This window comes from Zingiber officinale, chromosome 1A, assembly GCF_018446385.1.
Source record: "Zingiber officinale cultivar Zhangliang chromosome 1A, Zo_v1.1, whole genome shotgun sequence".
Classification (NCBI taxonomy): Eukaryota; Viridiplantae; Streptophyta; class Magnoliopsida; order Zingiberales; family Zingiberaceae; genus Zingiber; species Zingiber officinale.
In genome coordinates this window covers 112452685-112474875 of record NC_055987.1, presented here as the reverse complement: position 1 = coordinate 112474875, position 22191 = coordinate 112452685, and the positions used below count along the sequence as shown (strand labels likewise).

The window sequence follows — 22191 nt, the reverse complement described above, 5'->3', positions numbered from 1 at the left end:
GCTAAACATGTAAAGCTACTCATGCTCTTCTAATAACAAAGAACAGTAAACTAATCTAACTAACATGCTAGCATAAAAGTAAACTCAACTTACTGATTTTAAAACAAAGTGAAACTTAATTCATTTGTTCTAAACTTATCATTTAATACTTTATAGTTATGTAAAACTTGCTTTACTTGTTCAAAAACTTATACTTATAATACTTCAAAATAATAATCAACTTCTTCTTGGGCCCGGCAACTGTACTTACTATGCGCGCATCCCTAACTAGACCCGAGATAGCTGGTCCCAAATCTAGTAGGATTCGCTAGGTTATCTAAACCTAGGGACCGACTATGGGAGTCCAGCCCAAGGACTACTGAGAGTCCTGCATACTAGGTTATCTAAACCTAGGGACCGACTATGGGAGCCCAGCCCAAGGACTACTGAAAGTCCAGTACAGTGCCACTGATAAAAGTAAAATACTTGTTATCTTTTAATACTTCTAATATATAATGCCTTGGTATTTTAATAAGCACCTTGTGTGCCAAAATCCCTAAAGTCTTGACTTTGGGATTTACTTAAGGGCTTGGCCTTTTTCTTTCTTTTCTTAATCTTTCTTATACTTTTCTTATAAAAGAATGCTTCTTACAAAACTGAAATGTTTAAACAAATTCTAACACTGAAATGCTTAAATAAAATCTGCATACAAGTTTAAACAGAAATCTGCATATTAAGCTTAACTAAAATCTGCATACTAAGCTTATCTAAAATCTGCATACTAAGCTTATCTAAGATCTGCATACTAAGCTTATCAAAAATCTGCATTGATACTTAATAAAATCTGCACACTAATGCTTATTCCAATAGCATATTTCCATTTATTATCCCCATGCCATAAACATAATCATCACTTATCGCACTCTAAAATTGTAAATGAACAAAACTTGAATGGGAACACTACATTAAGAATCTTACTATGATCATTCTGAACTCAGGCTTAACGTATTATAAAAGAATGGACAATCTGTGCTCAAGCATCTTTAAAAGAATTTAAGGAAAAGCTACTACTTAATGCACATCAGCATTTCAATTCATCAAGAAATGTGTGCACTCAAACAAAACACTAATACATTAGCACTAACATTTCTAGTTCAGCACTAATACATGAGGTTTGCCAATTCTATCAGCACTAATATTCCAAGTAATGCAAAACAGAATAAATTCCGTCTGTTATAAAGAAGGAAACTATTAATCTAGCAGTACCAAAACCTTTCAATAATTATATGTACAAGTCTCACCTTATTTATCACAAGACAAAAGACTTGCAGATAAGCTTCAAAAATTTTATATACAAGTGTCACCTTAGGCTTGCAACAAATTGCTTCATGGAAGTCAACAAGTAATTTACTGCATCAATCCTTTGCATTAACATGGAAACAATCAAACAATTAATAGCAAATGTCTTGACATCTTTCGTATAGATAATTTTGATCAATAAAGTTATCTAACTTCGGAAGGGAGAAACACACCCACACAGTAAGTTGTAGTGAACGTCTTCACCAATAACCCCTAAAACCGAACAACTAAGATGAAAGCATTCAAGAGACATGATTAAAACCAAGGTGATTGCATTCGCAGTTATTGTAGGAATTAAAACCACCCAAACTAAACTCTATTAAATCCGAAATCTGTAAAAATCCAAAAACTCAAAGAAAACACTAAATCACTTCGAAACTACTCTTACCACAGGTGAGTAGCAACTTACCTTGGGTTTCTTGGACTCACAGCCGAAGAAGAAGGCTTCCACTGCTCTAGGGTTTCGGGTGGTCTTGCTTCCTTGGCGATCTCTTGTGTCTACACCTTCCTCTCGCTGAAGGGGTCTTGAGAACGTGAAGATCTCACGGGAAAGGTCCTCACCGGCCACCGGAGACGCTGGGCTTCTCGCTGCGTCTTCGCCGAGAAGAGCCGCGCCGTCGAACTCGAGAGAAGGGGAGAGGGATCGAGAGAATTAATTTCCTCTCTTAACTTAACCTCTTTTATAACCTAATACTTCTGTTACAGCTTAAGATTATTTCGCTTCCTTCTTATCACGAAATTCCCGTTGGATCACCTGGTCAGCAGCGTTTGATCAAATCAAACCGTCGCTAGTTCGATTCCCTCGCAGCGCCCTTTTTCATTTTAATTAATTTCGATTTTCTAACTACGGCATAAGTATAATTCGACCCTTATTTGATTAAGTAGTAACTGCTAGCCCAGTTGGTTAGTTGAGTTTTGCTTGGGTCAGGGGTTGCTGGTTCGAGCCTCGGCTTAAATATTTTTTTATCACAACTTCTTTCTTTTGGTAAAAATACCAAATGACCTCCAAAAATTTCATAAAAATACTCTAAAAATTTCTAAAAATCTCTAGAATTTTTTTAAAATATTTCTAAATATTTTTAAGAACGTTTAAGACTCCTAATGGGGGAAATTGGGTCGTTACAATCTAACCAAAGTCTACCCGGTTCTTGCATAGTATATGATAAGAGGATTATTTAAACTGATTATGAAATTTTATGAAATTTGAATGATATATTTTAAGGCTAAGTAGCATGCATGGTTTAAAAGAAAAAGCATGATATTATTTTTTTAATTAAGGAGGACAATTATTTTGAAGGATGTGAGTTTATGGCGATGATAATGATAATGATTTAATAGGAATATTGTGAGGGAAAAGTCTCAGAAGGAGTTTATTTATGTGAAAAGATTATAGAGGGAGCTCAACATCATATTTTCATATTAGGTCACAATCTAACGACGAGAGTTGTTGACGCCCCACTGTTAGGTATCATGATTTATAACTGAGATTGATCAATCGACCATATGATAATAGCTAGTCACTTTCAATAAATGAACATCATCTTAAAAGGATTATACGATATAAAATGATGATAAAAGTAATCCAATGATATAATGTTGATTCTAAGATGTATGGAAATGATAAATGATAATCTGGATTTTTATGATTTACAATAAATGCATATGCTCATGATTTTAAGCTAAATGAATTTTAGTAAGAGTATTTTAATGATGCACATGCTTGTATACATATTAATGGTGATTACTAGTTAGAACATGCCGAGCCACTAGATTCACTTAGTTTGAATGGTTGCAGGTGATAATAGAGATGAGATTAGAGGCTCTGACGTTGGGACACACTCGAGAACCTTGCTGCTTACTGCGTTATGATAGGACAATATTTTTGTTTATGATTTATGAGGGGTTTTGAAAACAAAAAGATAGAGAAAGTATGCTTAAGTATTATTCCTGAGTTTTTACGATATTTAGACTGGTTTTCAAAAATTTATTTGTACCGGTATGTTCACACTATGATTATCTACAATTAGCATTTTGCTTGACCAATCATGCTTTGATATATCTATATATCTTAACTTCTAGATTTTTTTTTCCTTCATGTTATGGTACATATTCATTTAGTTAGATTATCCACTTTTAAAAAGCATTTTCTTATCAAAAGGAGCCGCCACGTTTCCTTATTTATAAAAAAGAGTACCCTAGTTTCAAAACTACCAAAAAGAACATCAAAAATAGTGTCATTCCCTTCCTACCCCTCCCGCTAACCTTATAAATCCCCTCTCTCCAGACGTTGTTTTCCAATGCATACCCTAGTGAGCCTGATATGGGAAAATATTAAGCCCACGTTAGGCCTAATGTGAGAAAATATCAGGCCTACACTGGGCCTGATATTAGACTATATCAAGCCCAAAGTAGGCTTGATATGGGAAAATATCATGTCCACCGTGGCCCTGATATGAGATCATATCACTACTAGAAAATTAGGTTTTTGAGACAAAAATTTTAAGACAGTGACAAAATTCGTCTCAAATACTAAGTAATTAAGACAATAATAATAGATGTCTCAAAATTTTACATGGAGACATTAACTTTAAGACAGTATTTAAGATTTTGTCTCAAATTCAACTAAATAAGACACCTAATGTAACATACCAAAAATGTAAATAAGGATATACTAACTAAAATTTTGTTATTTTAAGGAAAATAAATATAATCCAGTATATAATTTATTAGGAAATAAGTTTATATGAATTTAAGATATTTACTGAAATTGTTCTAGATTTTAAAGGAATCATTTTATATTTTAAAGGTTAAAATTGGGTAAAAGATAAAGTCTGTTAATACCTAATTAAAGTGAGGTGTTAATTAAATATATATATATAATACCTAAGTTTAGAGCTAAACCTAAGTTTTAATTGGCTAACCCTCTGTTTGGATGGAGTGAGGGAAGGTTCATTAACGGAAGGGAAAGGGAGGGGAAGGAAGGGGAAGTGAGGGGAAGTAAAGTATTTAACTTCTCCTTGTTTGAGAGGAAGGGAAGGTTCATTAACGTAACATGTGTTACTTTATTTGGGAGGAAAGGAAGGGGAATGAAGGTTAAATAGATAAAGTTACAAAAATATCCTCATTTTTTAAATTAGATATTTTTCATAATATTAATATTTTTTATAAATATAAATTAGATATTTTTAATAATAAAATTAATTTTTTTATATTATCATTTAAATTAGTTATTTTTAAATAAAAAATTAATCTTTTTATACTATTCATAATAAAATAATAAATTATCGATAATCAAGTAATTAAATGAGAAATAATGAAAATAATGATTTTAAAAACCTTAAATAAAAAAATTTGAAAGATAACAACGAGAATTCTTATTCTTTAAAAACTTATTAATTTTTTGATGAAAAAATTAAAAAATAGTAGATATCCTCTTAAATTTTGACGATAAAAATGGTTTCTCTTTTCAATTCAGTTAGAAGACGTGTCAGATCCCCTCTAATGATTTGGCAGCAAGCGAGCTGTGAAGAAGGCGAGGAAATTGGACTCCGACGATATAGAAATATATATATTTATATATATAGTTTTGATTCCCTGTGCGACGTGGACAGTGCGCGACTGTATGCGTAGCGGAGGAGATCAAGTAATAACTTTCTTTTTTTTTAATTTTTTTAATATTTTAAATTAAAAAAAATAATTAAAAAAATTAGCATTTCCTTATATAAATTTTTAATACATTAATATATTCCCTCAACATATTACAATACTCAATAAATTCTTAAATTAATTTTATTTTAATTTTTTTTTAAAACTAAACACTATAACCTAATTGGGAAGTCTGGACCCTAGAAGTAAAATCTTAAAAAAAAATAGTTTTGATACTATAACCCAAAGTCTAAATCCTAGAGGTAAAATCTAAAAAAAAATAGCTTTGATACTATAACCCAAAGTCTGAACCCTAGAGGTAAAATATAAAAAAAATAGCTTTGATACTGTAACACAAAGTCTGAACCCTAAATAACTTTGATACTATAACCTAAAATCTGAACCCTAGAGGTAAAATCTATAAAAAAAATAACTTTGATACTATAACCCAAAGTCTGAACCCTAGAAATAAAATTTTTTAAAAAATATTTTAATTATTTTTTTTAATTCAAAATTTTAAAAAAAATTAAAAAAAATAAAATCAATGATATCCTGCGCGCACACAGTCGCGCATTGTGCGGGCGCGCAGGATATCAATATATATATATATATATATATATATATATATATATATAATTTTGATCTCATGCACGATGCGCACAATACATGACTGTGCGTGTCGCGCAGGAGATCAATTAATAGTTTTTATTTAAATTTTTTAAATTAAAAAAATTAATATTTCCTTATATAATTTTTTAATACATTAATATATCCTCTCAACATATTACAATACTTAATAAATACTTAAATTAATTTTATTTTATTATTTTTTTAAAACCAAACACTATAACTTAATTGAGAAGCCTGAACCCTAGAGGTAAAATCTAAAAAAAATAGCTTTGATACTATAACCCAAAACCTGAACCTTAGAGGTAAAATCTAAAAAAAAATAGCTTTGATACTATAACCCAAAGCCTGAACCCTAAAGGTAAAATCTAAAAAAAAAAATAGCTTTGATACTATAACTCAAAGCTTGAACCCTAAATAGCTTTGATACTATAACCCAAAGTCTGAACCCTAGAGGTAAAATCTAAAAAAAAAAATATAACTTTGATACTATAATCCAAAGCCCTGAATCCTAGAAATAAAATCTTAAAAAAAATTAATTATTTTTTAATCCAAAATTAAAAAAAAAATAACAACACACAGACATTTTAATTAAAAAAATAATATTTCTTTATATAAGTAGCTAATACGTTACAATATCCCCTTAACATATTACAATATTCCATAAATACTTAAATTTATTTCATTTTTATTTTTTTTAACTAAATACTATAATCCAATTGGAAAATCTCTGAAACGCCCCGGCCCGGGAGGGCCCCACCCGGACCGAACCAGGAACGACACCAGAATTACCTATCGGTTTGATGACTAGTTGTGGGGACTTGGTATTTGAGATATTTTGATGACTTTGCAATTTGTGGGTTTTCTCTTCGTTTTCTTTCCGCGGTGCTCATTTTATTTTTCTTTGTCCAGCCGAGTAGGCTGAGTATATTAAACTGCGTGGTTGTGTTGTTTCCATTTTCTATGGTATATATATTCCAACCGAGTGTGGCTGATGTATATTTTGTATGTAGTAATGTTTCAGATTATCCCCCGTACAGGGGAGATGCTGCCAAAATTTCTTCTGGCAAGGGCTCCTCTGGGGGCGTGACAATTTAAACCCTAGAGGTAAAATCTAAAAAAAAAAAAATTAAAAAATTATATCCCAATTAGGATGCCTGAACCCTATTAATAAAATCGTAAAAATATATTTTATTTATTTTTTAATCAAAATAAAAAAAAAATCATGGTATACTATGCGCACAGTCATGTAGTATATCAAAATGTATATATATATATATATATATATATATATATATATATATGTTAATTTATTTATTTTATTTATTAGTTCCCATTTGCATTACATGAATATTTAACCGTATGGTAATTTTTTACTCTTTAAAGCATCTACAAAAGTTTAATGGGAAAGTGAACATTTTCTGGAAATTTAATAAAAAAAAAAGTTTTGTTTTTTTCTATCGGGAAGGAAAATATCTCGATCAAATCTTCCTCGTCGTCCGCTCGTTGATTTCTCGTTCAAATCTTCGAGCTCCAAAGCCACGAAGGGGGCGAAGAATCGCCAGTTGAGATCGCTCCGAAGACAAAGGAATTCAGGTGAATTTCCTTTCCGTTGATCCTGGCGATTACAATTAGCTTTTCCCTGCAGTAACAAACCATGGGGACTAGGTTTGTTTCTTTTGTTAACGTTTTAGCTATTGATCTGATCGACGCTACTAGAGATCGTAGTTCTTTTGTGGTTGAAAAATATTTTTTTGCCGACGGATGGCTGCTGTTGTTGCCCTCTTAATCCCTGGAAAGAGTTTCATATAAATCGTCTTGAGGATCTCGAAAAAAAAATTGAAAGTTTCTGTTCGATTCTTTGTTTATTAACCTTATCATACATAGAAAATTAAACTGGATGCTAGGTTGCTGCCTAAAGCTTAATAATCTCAAGTATAACTTTTTTGTATCCAACACAAGTTCAGGAATAGTAGCAACGTTGTACTGTCTGAGAAGACCATTTTATCATTTAGTTATGGCGTTTTTGATACTAAAATGATCGCATTAGTCTTATTCATAAGAATGATCTGTTGGGTTATGCGTTGCTTCTATTTCATGGTTTCCTTTTATCTTTTTGATAGGAATGGTTTCTAATATTTCTGTTTGAACACCAAATTTCCAACACAGTCAAAGCTGAGCATTGTACCCTGATTTAGATATTCATCTTGAGTGTTTGGGCTTAAACTTCAGAATGTTTGGAATTATTTACTATAGTTTGATGTCCATAAAGTGTCTTGATTCTGAGTTTTCTGTGGTCACATCTGAAGCTGAATACTATCAGATTCAATCCCAATCCTTCTTGTTCAATTTCCACATTTGTTTTGCCACGAGCTAACCTTTTGTGATCCTGAACTGATTGTCTTTGGCATCAAAATAATTATTGGCAGTCTTAAGCTATTTGCACTGATTCTGTTTTTTCTGATTCGATAGATATTGAACTGATCATCTTAAATCAGGGCAATTTAAGATATATTGAACTGATATAGTGTCTTAAGCTATTTGTACTGATTCTATAAAAATAATAGAGTATCTAAGCTTAGAAACAACATTTTATGCAATTGAGAGCAATATATTTTGCTTAGACATTGAACTGATCCTTTGTTTACAAAATTGAATTTTATAAAATTGTCCTTAGGGCTACAATACTGAAAGAGGAAGATCTTGTAAAAAGGAATCAACTCTCGTAAAATTAAATTATCTGTAAACATTATGTACATCACGTTTCTGTATGAAAATTTTGATTATTTAATTGTAATGTTAGAGTGTGTTACATTTGATTCATTGGAAGTTAATGCTAATCAGTATGCAACTAAAGATACCAGTAATATAATCCCTAAGAAGACTGTTGGAAACAGTAAGAAGATATTATGCCATTGGTCTAACTGAAGCCATTTTTTAAAGGTTGATTTTTAAAAAAAAAACATATATCTAAAGGCACTGTAGCTTATTAGTTAGTATGTAACAAGTTGTAATCTCAAATGTACCTATCAATATAAGTGTTTTGTTTAGTAGCATAGTTCATCAAGAATTTTGAGAAGATAGAAAGAAACAGTACTATTGAAGAAATATTCGTTCTTATATCTTTTTTGTTTTTTTAATGCTCAGAAAAGAACCTAAAAGCAATCCATCTGATCACATATGTTCTAAAAAAGATGAAGCATAAGATTTAGTAGCAAGAATTAACTTCTGTAGTATGCACTTAATTTGCCGAGATGCTGGTGGAACTACAAGAAGAGTGGTTTGCTATCTAATTTCCATTCAATTTAACCAATTTATCTTGTTTATCACATCTCATTATGTTTAATTACATTTCACCTTATCGTACTTGATTGTTGAAAGTTTTTTTTATTTATTGCAAAGCACAGTTTACTAGCAAAATACTTTTTTCAAAAGGTTTTGTTAAATGACTAGCTAGATATTTCGTATAATCGTATAGATTGCATGCCTTCATCTTCCCTGCTCTTATTTTGTTCTTCATATAAGAATATGCATATAATTCTTCAGCTGGCTATTAGATGACTGCACAGGACATCAAATATACCTTTTGCCACAATGAGAATTTATTGCCTAATCGAGACGATGGTTCATGAATAATTTTTTGATTCTTAAAAAATTGCAATTTATAGTTTAAGTAAATTTAGGCAATTTGTAGGATAGTGTTAATTATGGCATAGTGTTCTGTTCCAGATTTCCTACAAGGCAAGTGTATATGTTTCCATTCCGCTCCAAATATCTAGTATAGATTAGAATTTATGCATTCATAGTACCCGTACGGTCTGACAATTCGTTGAAACTGGTACCACAATTGCAAACAAGGTCGATCACTCTAAAAGGACTAAAAATGAGTACTGAATTGATATTAGTTCAGTTTTTCCGGATAATCTTTCTAATATGATGTCAACTTTGCATGTTTTCAGTTGCGTAATTCAAATATATGGGATGCATGCTAGTCTCCTCCTCTGGCTTTATAATATCTAAGTAATTATTTTGTTTCCCAAGACTAATGAGGGATTTATTTCAATTATCAGATGCTGTGATCCTGCAAAAATTAGTAGCCTGCAGACTAGGAAAAGAAAATCCTCCTCATTTCGAAAAGCCACCAACGATAAATGGCCTCTTTGACTTGGTTTTCAGTAAGTTCACCCAGGAAGGTGATTCCTAATAATCAAGCTTTTAAGTGGAGATCATCCAAATTGCCGAGGCAGGTGCAGAAGCCAATCTTGCGCCGAAAATGTCTGACCTTGTGCAGTAGCAACTTGTTTCCATGGGAAGCTTCTCCTCCATATGCTACTACAGAGGATGGTGATGGAATCATCAAGGGAAGCAATATCGTCGAACCCATAGATGCGGATGACAAACTTGGCATTCCTATTTTTCAGGGCGAAGAAGAAGCCATCATTGACATGAAAAGCCAGCCGCCTACACTGCAGCAGCCTCTTAAATGGCCAATGTGGCTTTTGGGACCTTCTGTTCTTCTAGCCACAGGCATGGCGCCGACATTATGGTTACCTCTGTCCTCTGTGTTCCTGGGCCCGAATATAGCTGGTCTTCTGTCTTTAGTAGGACTCGACTGTCTTTTCAACATGGGAGCAACCTTGTTTCTTCTCATGGCCGATGCTTGCGGACGACATCCTACAAGCAACCTCGAACAGAAGATCCGAGTGCCGGCTGCATACAAGTTTTGGAAGTTAGTGTCGAGTCTGCTGGGCCTTCTAGTTCCTTTAATACTACTCTTTGCATCTCAGAGGGGCTCTCTCGAACCACAAGTCTCGTTCATCTCGTTTGCTGTGCTGCTCGGGCCGTACCTTCTGCTGCTTTCTGTGCAGATGCTGACGGAGATGCTCACATGGCACTGGAGGTCACCGGTGTGGATAGTGACACCCCTAGTTTACGAGGCTTACAGGGTGCTGCAGCTGATGAGAGGGCTCAAATTGGCTGGGGAGATCGGTTCCCCTGCATGGGTGACAGGAAGCATCCGTGGGTTGGTGTCATGGTGGGTGTTGATTCTTGGAGTTCAGCTAATGAGTGTTGCTTGGTTCGTAGGAGTTGCATCTCGGGTTCGGCAAAATGGTAGTGCTTGAATTGTCTTCAGCTTTAACATTATGGTAAAAAAAAAATGTAGACAGTAGACGTTACATTGTAAAGGACAAGTGTCTTAATTGTTTTCAAGCTGTTCTGTTAGTCATTGGTTCTGTATTAGATTGAAGAAATAGTCAGGTATGAATAGAGAATAATATACGATGTGAGGATGGATAAGTGCCGTGTGGAGAGGGGAGATTTTTTTCCTTCCTTCTTTTAAGAGGAACACTTAGATTTTTCTTTTCCTTCCTCCTTAATGACATCATTTAATGAGATGTAAATCTTGGCATTTCCTTCAAGAGGCATACTCCTCAGCCCAGATCCTCTGGACCGCAAAAAGCGGTCCAGGGGATGGTCCCTTGATCTGGATTGGTGGGGATGAATGGTCCCCACCTAATTTATGAATGGGGACCATCCCTTGAGCCAATCCAAATCAAGGGACCATCCCCTGGACCGCTTTTTGCGGTCCAGAGGATCTGCCCTCCATACTCCTTGCCTGGTCCCTCTATATAAAGGTTAGGGAAGGCAACAAAGGGAGGGGAGAGGAGGAGGGAGGGAGAAACAAGGGAAGAAAATAAAAGGGATGATTATTCATTCTATTATATTCTAGTTTTCGACCTACGAGCCGTCTTCGGCCCATGAGTCGTTTCGGCCTCCGCACAGTCTCCAATCGCCAAGTCGTCTCGTCCGGCTCACATTCACATACTCTTTCGGATCACGACGACTCGATCAGCATCGCGACCAACTCACCAATCCATCCAAGAGCGCCCCTTAGGCCAGGGGATGTCACTGTACTCATTCTTTATTCATTTCATTATTCTACCATTAGCATGTTCCTTATATATCCGTGGGATCTGCCTCGAGCATCGAAGTGCCAGTGACCGAGAAATCCCGGACCTTGCCTGCAGGTAGCATTGATCAGAGATCTTCTAACGACTGGGTCAACATAAAAGATAGCTCATCACACTCCCACTCTGGGTCATGGCGACTTGGTCCGCGTTCCAGCCTGGGTCAGAGATCTTCTAACGACTGGGTCAACATAAAAGATAGCTCATCACACTCCCACTCTGGGTCATGGCGACTTGGTCCGCGTTCCAGCCACGTCATTTCAGCAGTTCCATCTTCTCAAATTCCCGATAAGATGATATTGGCATCGTCTGTGGGAACTTCGCCTGATCTGGAACGTGAAGGTGGACAACGTCGGAAAATTCTGTCATTCTCATGACCCCGATGGGTTTCGGCAAACATATCATATTCTCCTCACTCCACGAGTATTCAGGAGTCGAGGAACTAAGTCAAATCCTCTACTGGTCGGCAGGTCAGTTTTTTCGTTATATTTTCTCTTTCGGTCATAAGATTTGCCACAGTTCCCTGATCGAAGACTCCCGTGCTGATTAGACGATGTCGAAGACTTCCGTGTCGATCGACCAGGTTTAAATTATATTAGAGTCACGGGCTCAATGTTGAAGATTCTCGTGCCAATCAGCCGGGTTTAAATTATATTAGAGTCACGGTCTCAATGTCAAAGACTCCCGTGCTGATCGGCCAGGTTTAAATTATATTAAGGCCACGGGCTCAATGTCGAAGACCCTCGTGCCGAGCAGCCAGATTTAAATTATATAACAACCACGGGCTCAATGTCGAAGACCCCCGTGCCGATCGATCGGATTTAAATTAGATTAGGGTCACGGGCTCAATGTTGAAGACTCTCATGTCGAGCGGTCGACTTTAAGTTATATTAGAGTCACAGGCTCAATGTCGAAAATTCTCGTGCCGATCGGCCGGGTTTAAATTATATTAGAGCCACGGGTTCAATATCGAAGACTCCCGTACCAATCGACTGGGTTTAAATTATATTAAAGTCACGGGCTCAATGTCGAAAACTCACATGCTGATCAACCGAGTTTAAATTATATTAGAGTCACAGGCTCAATGTTGAAGACACCCGTGTCGATCGGCCGGGTTTAAATTATATTAGAGCCATGTACTCAATGTCGAAGACTCCCGTGCCGATCGGCTGGGTTTGAGTTATATTAGAGCCACAAGCTCTAGAAGTTGAGCGGCGACTATAAACTCTCGAGTCAGAGACTCCTGTGTCGATCGGCCAGGTTTGAGTTATATTAGAGCCACAAGCTCTAGAAGTCCAGCGGCGACTATAAACCCTCGAGTCAGAGACTCCCGTTCCGATCGGTCGAGTTTGAGTTATATTAGAGCCACGAGCTCTAGAAGTCAAGCGGCGACTATAAACCCTCGAGTCAGAGACTCCGGTGTCGATCCGCGAGGTTTGAATTATATTAGAGCCACGGGCTCTAAAAGTCGAGCAGCGACTATAAACCCTCGAGTTAGAAACTCCCATGCCCGATCGGCTGGGTTTGAGTTATATTAGAGTCACGGGCTCTAGAAGTCGAGCGGCGACTATAAACCCTCGAGTCAGAGACTCCCGTGTCGATCGGTCGAGTTTGAGTTATATTAGAGTCACAGTCTCAAGAAGTCGAGCGGCGACTATAAACCTTCGAGTCAGAGACTCCCGTGCTAATGACCGAGTATGAGTTATATTAGAGCCACGGGCTCAAGAAGTCGAGGTCGAGTCGTCTCCATTGGTCTCGAACCAGTTTATTAATGTATCTATCTCTCTCGTTCGGGGTCGAGTTGTCTTCACTGGTCTTGGACTAGCATATCAGATCTATTATCTTCCCCGTTCAAGGTCGAGCAATCTTCACTTGTCTCGGACCAGCATATCAAATTTCTTATCTCCCCCGTTATGGGTCGAGCGGTCTTCACTGGTCTCGAACCAGCATATCAGATCTCTTATCTCCCCCGGTAGGGGTTGAGCGGTTTTCACTGGTCTCGAACCAGCATATCGGATCTCTTATCTCCTCTGTTGGGGTCGAGCGGTCTTCACTGATCTCAGACTAGTATATCGGATTTCTTATATCTCCCGTTCGGAGTCGAGCGGTCTTCATTGGTCTCGGACCAGCATATCAGATCTCTTATCTCCCTCAGTCGGGGTCAAGCGGTTTTCACTGGTCTCGGACCAGCATATCAGATCTCTTATCTCCCTCGGTCGGGGTTGAGTGGTTTTCATTGGTCTCGGACCAGCATATCGAATCTATTATCTCCCCTGTTCGAGGTTGAACGGTCTTCACTGGTCACAGACCAGCGTAGCGGATCCCTTATCTCCCTCGTCAAGCGTCGAGCAGTCTCCATTGGTCACATACCAGCTTATCACAACATCAATCTCCCCCGTTCGGGGTTGAGGTATCTCCACGGGGCTCGAACCAGAGCATCTCCACCGGTCTTTGATCGACGTATCTTCGCTTGTCTCAGATCAGGGTATCCCGCGGGTTCCATGCCCTCCGGTCGTAGGAGCCTCGCACCCACTCATTCATCGTGCTTTTCACTCTCGGGATCCTCTCCCACTCGGCATCATCCCTCTCGGTACTACTTGACTACTAGGCCTGCATTTTACGATCGTCCGGTCGACATTTTCTGGGCCGCTCGGTTAGCACTTTTGTAGCCGTATGATCCTTATCGCCCGACCGTGCGCTTAGCCACTCACTTGTATCATTCGACATCCTTGTGGTCTCCTGGTCAGCATTTTATGATCACCCGATCGATAATTTTTGATTGATCGTTTACAGTCATTCGATCGACATTCTTCGGTTGCTTGGTCGACATTTTATGATCATTCGATCGACATTCTCTCGGTCGTCTGCTCGATATTCTCTCAAGATTTGTGCTCGGTCGATATGCTCTCGGTCGGCACATCTTGTCCGTATGTTTGGCATTCGCTCGACACCACTCGGTTGCTCGTTTTGTCACATTCGGCTTATCGATTGGCATTTTCTCGGTCGAGCGCTCGGAACCGCTCATCCATCATTTTTCCACCTGCCCGACCTCCTCCCGATTGTCATGTTGGCATTCTCCCGACCATTTGCTTGATATCACTTGGTCTCCCTCGACATTCGATCGATCGCTTACTTGGCATGCACGTGGCACTATTTTTCATCACTCGGTCAACACTTGTTTTTCTCGCTGTTTTGCCAGGCTCTTGCCGATTCGATCGGCACTTACCTCATCCTATGATTTGACAATGCAAACTTGGCATCACACGACTAACCCAACGATCTTACTTTATACTCGGGAGTAGTTCAGCCTTTGCGATGGATTGCGTAGTCAGTCAGACTCGCCTCCTTCGACTAGATTTGAAAGGAAGGCTTGTGATATGGGGATGGATAAGTGCCATGTGGAGAGGGGAGATTTTTTCCTTCCTCCCTCTAAGAGGAATACTTTTTAGACTTCTCTTCCTCCTTTAACAGAGAACACCTCTTAGACTTTACTTTCTCTTCTCCCTTAATGACATCCTTCAATTGGATGCAACTCTTGGCCTTCCCACCAAGAGGCACACCCCTTGGCTAGTCGCTTCTATATAAAGGTTAGGGAAGGGAAGAAAGGGAGGGGAGGAGGGAGGGAGAAACAAGGGGAGAAAACAAAAGGGAGGATTGTTCATTATATTCTATTCTAGTTTCTGTCCTACGAGCCGTCTCCGGCCCACGAGTCGTCTTCGCCCTCTGTACAACCTTCGGTCGTCGAGCCGTCTCGTTCGGCTCACATTCACATACTCTTCCAGATCACGACGACTTGATCAGTGTTGCAGCCAGCTCACTAATCCATCCGAGGGTACCCCTGGGCCTAGGCTGAGTATGTCACTGTACTCATTCTTTATTCATTTCATTATTCTATCATTAGTTTGTTCCTTATATATTCATGGGATCTGCCTTAAGCATCGAGATGCCAGAGATCGAGGAATCCCGGGCCCTGTTTATAAATAACGTTGATCAAAAATTTTTTTACGATTGAATCAATATAGAAAATAATTCATCACACTCTCCCTCTGAATCATGACGACTTGATCTACATTCTAACTATATTTTGACAGTTCCATCGATTTTCGACGGCATCAATATAGTTTTAAAAAGATTGTCCCGGGGCAACAGTCCATCGGAGACGAATCATTCTCGAGAAATTATTCAACATAGACTACTCACACTCATGTTGTTGGATATTGGGGCCTTAAATAGACCAAAAATGATTTTGAGGAAGGAAGCCATCAATTGTTGAAAGTCATAATTGACTTCAAAATTTAAATCTACGATTCGCGTAGATAGATTTAGACTATTAATTTGCTCAAAATCGATTAAGGGTGAATGAGAAATTAATGTTTAAAGTCGACCCAAAATAACATTTATTATTCATTAATAAAGTGCATGGGAGAATAGTCCCACATCGGAAATTCTCTGTAAAATATAGGAAAATAGGCGAATATTAATAAGGGAATTTTTCAGAATTTTTGGAAATTTTTCGGGAATTTTTCGGAGCTCGTATGGACGAGTTAACGGGGACAAAAACGGGGCCCGGAAAAGCCTGTTTAGGCTACCCCATATAAGTGAGGAAAAGTTGAATTTATTTATTCATTTTCCTATTTTCTTTTTCTTTCTCCCTACACGTCGTTTCCCTTTTCCCCCACAAACCTGCGCGTGCCCAGCTTCTTCTCTTTCCCTCACGCGAGCCCTAACCGGCGCCACAAACCGCCAGTTCCTCCCTCTCCTCTGCCGACGCCGACGACGCCAGGGACCAGAGAGCCGCCTCTCCTCTTCGCTGGCCGACGCAGACCCGAACTCCTATCTTCTGCCTTAGCATCGTCTGGCATTCTCCCATCTCTGCCGACGACGCCACTTCCGCTGAGCACCGCCGGTTGCCGCTGTCTGTGAGCCCTAGCCTGTGTCCAGGCACGACCATCCCGCGGCCACTACAGCCTATCCTCGTGCGCTGCCCTGTTGATCACCGCCGACTCCTTGTTCTTGAGCCGTGCCCTAGACCCGAGCCAACAAGGTGAGATTGTGCCGAAGGATTTGGATTGGTGGAGCACCCGATTGTTTGATCTCAGGCTGTGGTGTTGTTTCTTATTTCCAGCAGGACCTCTAGCTTGTTCCGGCAGCCAACAACTTTGACTTTGGATCAACAGTGATACATTCACATTGAGGTGAGGTTTGTTTTGTTTTCGGGTTGATGCAGAGTGATAATATGATAGTAATGGATTGTTTTAATTTGTTGAGGAGAAGGAGGTTGGATGTTTGTTTGGGTAAGGAACTGAATCCGATTAGACATCTAGTTAATAATTTTTAATTGATTTTTGAATTCATTAATCTGTTGAGATTGGAGATTTGATTTCATTTCTAGTTGTGGATTTAACTAGAGTTTAGTTACAAATTTAGATTCATTAGTAATCATTTATTTGAGGAATTGTTAAGGTGGATTATGTTAATAGAAAATGATTATCAGGTGTTGGACGAGTTTTGGAAGAAAAGGGTGAGGTCATAAGATTGGATTTATTGAGGTTTCGGCTTGCATTATCCTATCTACGATAAACCTAAGTGTTGATTGTATATTTATTTCAGGGTTTTGATTTGAGACAAGAGCTCTGATTAGAGGACATACAACACGATCTACATTGGAGGCGGGTACCTCTTGACTTATCTTTTATGATATTGTCATTGGATATGCATAGTATTTTATAACTACAAGCAATGAATATGTTTGCCTTTGGTATGTCACTGTTTGATATCCATAGCATGTTAGATTTGTCACCTGTGAAGTATCCGTACTTATATCTCGTGATTTGTTGCCATGAGTACCTTATTGCCATGAGTATCTTAGTTTCTAGAGTGACATACCATGCCTTACTGAGGTTAGGGTTAGACTCTGGATTTTTATTTCTGACATGTATATCCAAATTATCTGATACTTAGGTTTTTACGCTATGCTTGGATTGTGTATTTCTATTGGTATATCATATATGATTCGTGTACCTAGATTTTGTGGTTTTGATTTGTGCATATTGTAGGTACATATGCTATGGAAGGGGGATATGTTTAGGATCTAGGTTGTTATACCATAGAGGACCAGTATACCCTAGATCCGTGGATTTGACATACTGATACTGTGGTACCCATATTATGTATATATGGATTTTTCTTTATGCTGATCAGGACATTCCATACTTATTATGTTCAGGACATAGGTTTTTGATATTCTATCTGACCCGTGTACTCTAGATCTTGGTATGTGACCATCGATTTTACCGTACTCATTTTATACATATGGATATGGTTATGTTGATCAGTTTATGACCCTGCTTAGTGTCATGCATCATGATTGCATGCTGCGCGATTGTCGGCTCTACTATGGTTGAGCGCATCGCCAGTTACATATCTTCGCACACACCACCACTCATGGATTAGTGGTATATCAGACAGTGTGTGTGCCTGTTAGGCTCCGTTGGTCCGAGGACTCAGCGTGGTAGCCGACCGCCCGCCTGCTTGGCTCACCGGCATTTAGTGTAGCAGAGTAATGGCAGACGGTGGACTCGCTTGGCCCGTTGGTCGTGACTCGGTAGCCAGAGATACCTCCCGCCATCGTGTAACGGAGATGAGAGCATTGAGCTCCCCATTTATGATTTGGGGTCACGGGACAGGAGTACTCCGATAGCATCCCGTCCACTCGGTCACTCATCGGAGTAGTGACGACAGAGTGCATGGTTGTCACAACCCTACCCACTCGGTCTCACCATTTGTGTGAGATGATTGTCGGGGTGACCAGGATACATCATTAGCATCATATGCATTGATGCATTTATATTTTTATGATTGTGTTTGCTGCATTTGGTTGCTGCATTTTGGTTGGATACATACTTTTGACCTGCATACAGGATTATTGACACTTTCGGTTTGACGACCCTTTTGTCTGGATAGGAGTTCCTGGTGAGTACAGCTTCCTCAGTTACCTTTCAGTTTTGCGTATTCCCTATATATGATTAGGAAGCTGTATTCCATGTTTGTTGCTGTTAGATATATCTTACTACTCATGTCCATTGATATTCGCTGAGTTGTTGAACTCACCCCCGTTGATACTATCTTTTTCAGGTACCAGGTTGGTTTTGGTGTCGCTTGGAATATCCTGTCTGCGGGTCCCCACGTCACATCAGAAGACTTATCAGTTTCACGTATGTTTTGTTTATGTATCAGTTTGTTTAGCTCTGTACTCCGGTTTTATTTTTAGAGTGTTGATGTTGATATGTGGTATTTTGTATTTGTTATTGGTTGTGTAAGCCTAGCCGGCTAGCAGTTTTTGTGTTTTGGTTTTGTTCCAGCCGAGTGGGCTGATGATATATATATATAACTGCGTGGTTGTGTGTATATATTCCAGCCGCCTGTGGCTGATGTATATTGTGTATGTAGGAAGTTTCAGATGGTCCGCCGTACAGGGGAGGTTCTGCCGAAATTTCTTCGGACAGGGACTCCTCCGGGGCGTGACATTCTCGATGTGTATTCTCTACTTATTAATGAAGATGTGTTAATGGAGTTAACACAAAAATAAAAGGACAGGTGCTCCCTTAGCCCAGGGCGAGCAGGTGCTCGCACCTGTGAGCCCGCCACGTGCGCACGTGCGCAATGGGCGCTTTGTAGGCGGACTTCGCGAGGAGCATTGAGGAGCTTAAATTTATGCTCCAGGTGACATTGCAGTGCCTACGTGGCACTCGAGTGACGTGTCAGGCTCGTATCTGACGTGGCAGTACCTATGCGGCATCCTCGTGGACAAAGGGAGATGACTGGACAGTTGACTTAGGGAATGGATGACTACCGTTGATCAACGTTGATCAAATAGGTATGATGGATCGCTTGTGATGCGATCTAGAGCGTTGGATCGCAAAGAGTAACGATCTGACGACTTGGGATGAGACTTGATCTGAAGCATCGAATCAATGGATCCAGATCCGATGGCCGATGACAATAGGCGGGATCTGAGGGTCACAACTCCTCAGATCTGATGGATGAGATTGAAGTGGGCTTGGTGAAGGGTTACAACCCTTCAGAATGGATGATCTAAATCGATCCAGCCCAAGGAACACATCCACTCACCCAAAGGACACTCAACCTCTTCTTTCAGTATAAATAGAACCCTCCAGATGATGGAATATTCACTCAATCCTCTCTTCTCTTCCTCAAGCATTCATCTCATCTTGTGCATTCAAGAGTCCAAGAAGTCTACTAGAAGGTTCGCTGGTCTCGGAAGTCGGAGTGCTTCGATTCCGAGACGTTCGTCGTCGTTGTATCTTGAGAACGAATTGCAACAATCCGTTAAGCACCGTAACGAAGCAATATCGTTTATAGAGATAGTGTCGAACACTAGTCTCGACGATCAGTTTGCATACTCCAGAAGCTATCCGGGAATAACACATGTGAGTTCAGTTACGGGTGGGTTCAGTTACGTGATCTATCAAATCACAAAGCGGGTTCAGGTGGGGTATGTTTTGGGTTCTTCAAATTATTAACGGAGGCCACTATTGGTGGTCGCACCCGTCGCCGATTGGGACGAGCCGCGGAGAGAAGCACGGCGGATCGAAGGCAACCTTGACGTCCACCTCTCCTCTTACGCGAAACTCGGAGGTGGGATTGAACTCCATCTTTTCCTCGTCCGTTCTTGGTTTTCCACGTTATTATTGCCGTTGATAGTCGTAGGTCACTCGGATCCGAGAACCCTGCGAGCGATTCCCATTGGAAGTTGATGGAGATCGAGATGCTGCTGGCGAGGCTGACGGAGGTGAACGAGGCGATGAGCAGGTGTGCAGCAGCGTCTACGACGACAACCTCTATGGCCCAGAAACTCATCAGGGACAGGAACATCGTACGAGAGGTTGAATTCCATGACGTTGTCTAATAAACTTTTTTTTTCTTTGTTTAAGGTTTCTCTGTTAAATTTATTACAACACCCAATTAATTAATTATTTTCTAAAATATCCTCTCTCTTGTTTTTTACTATAAAACAATATTATTTTAAATCTCTTTTATATGAAAATAATATCATTATAATTTACAGAGTAATTCTAAAAAAGAGATTTTGAATAAAAAATTAAAAGTAAGATATGATTTTAACATTTTTTTTTAAAATAAATAGTAGGCACCTATTTTAATTTTCATGTGGTACGAATAATTAAAAAAAGTAGGCAGCTGTGCGAGATTTTGTTTCTGGATAAAATTAATATAAAAAAATAATATGTTGAAGGAAAAAATTTCAACGATAAATATATAAATTTATGGATCCCATAAAAAGTGAAATGATGGACTATGAATTTATGTGTATATCCTTGAATTTTTTCTTAAGATTAATTTTTTCCTTGAGTATATCATTGCTCATTAATATAATGATCATGTCCGAGCGTTGAGTCGATGGAAACTGGGGACATGACATTCTCTGCTACCTTCAGGTGATCTCCGCAATGACGTAGACCTCTGGTGGATCTGCAACAAAGCCAGGCCGGGAAGGGGTTCCCGGCGACGACTCTCCGACGCTCAAGTCAAGCAACGACGAGTGAAGCAGAGGCAAAATAACGAGACTGTGGCTACAGTAGATGAGAAAAGCATACCTCCGCCGAAGTCTGGAGGTCTTTATATAGGACCTCGGAGAGGCGTGCACGCTCCTCAAAGCATACCTCAGAATGGTTGTGTCAGAAAAGCGTGTTTGACGCCATACCGCAACTGTCCGAGCATATCTCTGCCATGACAGTGGAAACTTTCACCGTACGATCCTCGGTACGGCCCGACCGCCGACCATGTTATTTGTCGGTGGCAGGTGTCTTGAGAATGATATCACTAGCTGCCCTTTTTGTCATCTTCTAAGTCTTTTGTCTCTTACTTGGCTGGACAGGATGGCCGCTCGGCCTCCAAGGCGCTCGGGTATGTATGCGCATCGGACCGGGCAAGAAGGCCGCTCGGTCACATACTCGGACGAGAGTACGAGCTGGTTGATCTGTAGTTCGGCCGAGCGGATCGGCCACTCGGCACAACGGTTCCTCTATAAGAGAAACTCGTGAGCGTCGGAAGCTCGACCCGAGGTCGAGCTATCTTCGCGTCGGCTCGGGATTTACACCGGTCAGTCGGCCAGGTGACTTCCCCCGATTAGTCGGGTCCCAAGTCTGATCTTGACTTTGACTCTCCCGTGTCGTTGACCCCTTCCTATGTGGGCCCCTGATCTTTACCACTGGATCACGTACCTTCCCTTCAAGTCTAGTCGAAAGAGGCTGCAAGTCCGACTGACTGGACCATTGGCCTGGTGACACGCTTGTCGTTCTGCTACTAATGTTAGCGTCTATCTGATCGGGAACTGCGCAATTGGGCGATGCCGCTCGGCCTGACACCTGCTGGCACTTGGAAAGTTTTGTTTCCAGTGGTTGTCCTGTCACCCCGACATTAGTCAATGCTGATGTCCCTAGAATCTCCTCGGAATTCATGCAAATCCTCGCCATTAAGGCTGAGCACGCGACCACGCCTGCGTAATGGCGCTCATTAAATGTGACCCATGAGCGGGCGCCACGTGGCCACACAGCCGTCACCGCTCGCTCGA

At 39.5% G+C, this 22191-nt stretch overlaps 1 protein-coding gene across 2 annotated transcripts; it reads left to right on the top strand.

Moving 5' to 3' along the window:
• The first annotated feature begins 7026 nt into the window (after window positions 1-7026).
• Window positions 7027-10833, top strand: LOC122028708. Of its 2 annotated transcripts, none has more exons than XM_042587576.1 (2): window positions 7027-7278; window positions 9681-10833. In XM_042587576.1, exon 2 carries the CDS (start codon window positions 9762-9764, stop codon window positions 10731-10733), a length of 972 nt encoding a protein of 323 aa, XP_042443510.1. In that variant the 5' UTR covers window positions 7027-7278; window positions 9681-9761; the 3' UTR covers window positions 10734-10833. The 2 variants fall into 2 exon arrangements, with proteins under 2 accessions (XP_042443510.1, XP_042443502.1); XM_042587568.1 differs by having other exon boundaries at window positions 7028-7206.
• Window positions 10834-22191: the final 11358 nt, after the last annotated feature.

Bases quoted from the DNA above. Each gene is read 5' to 3' on its own strand.
- LOC122028708 (XM_042587576.1), top strand. From the start codon at position 9,762: ATGGCCTCTTTGACTTGGTTTTCAGTAAGTTCACCCAGGAAGGTGATT.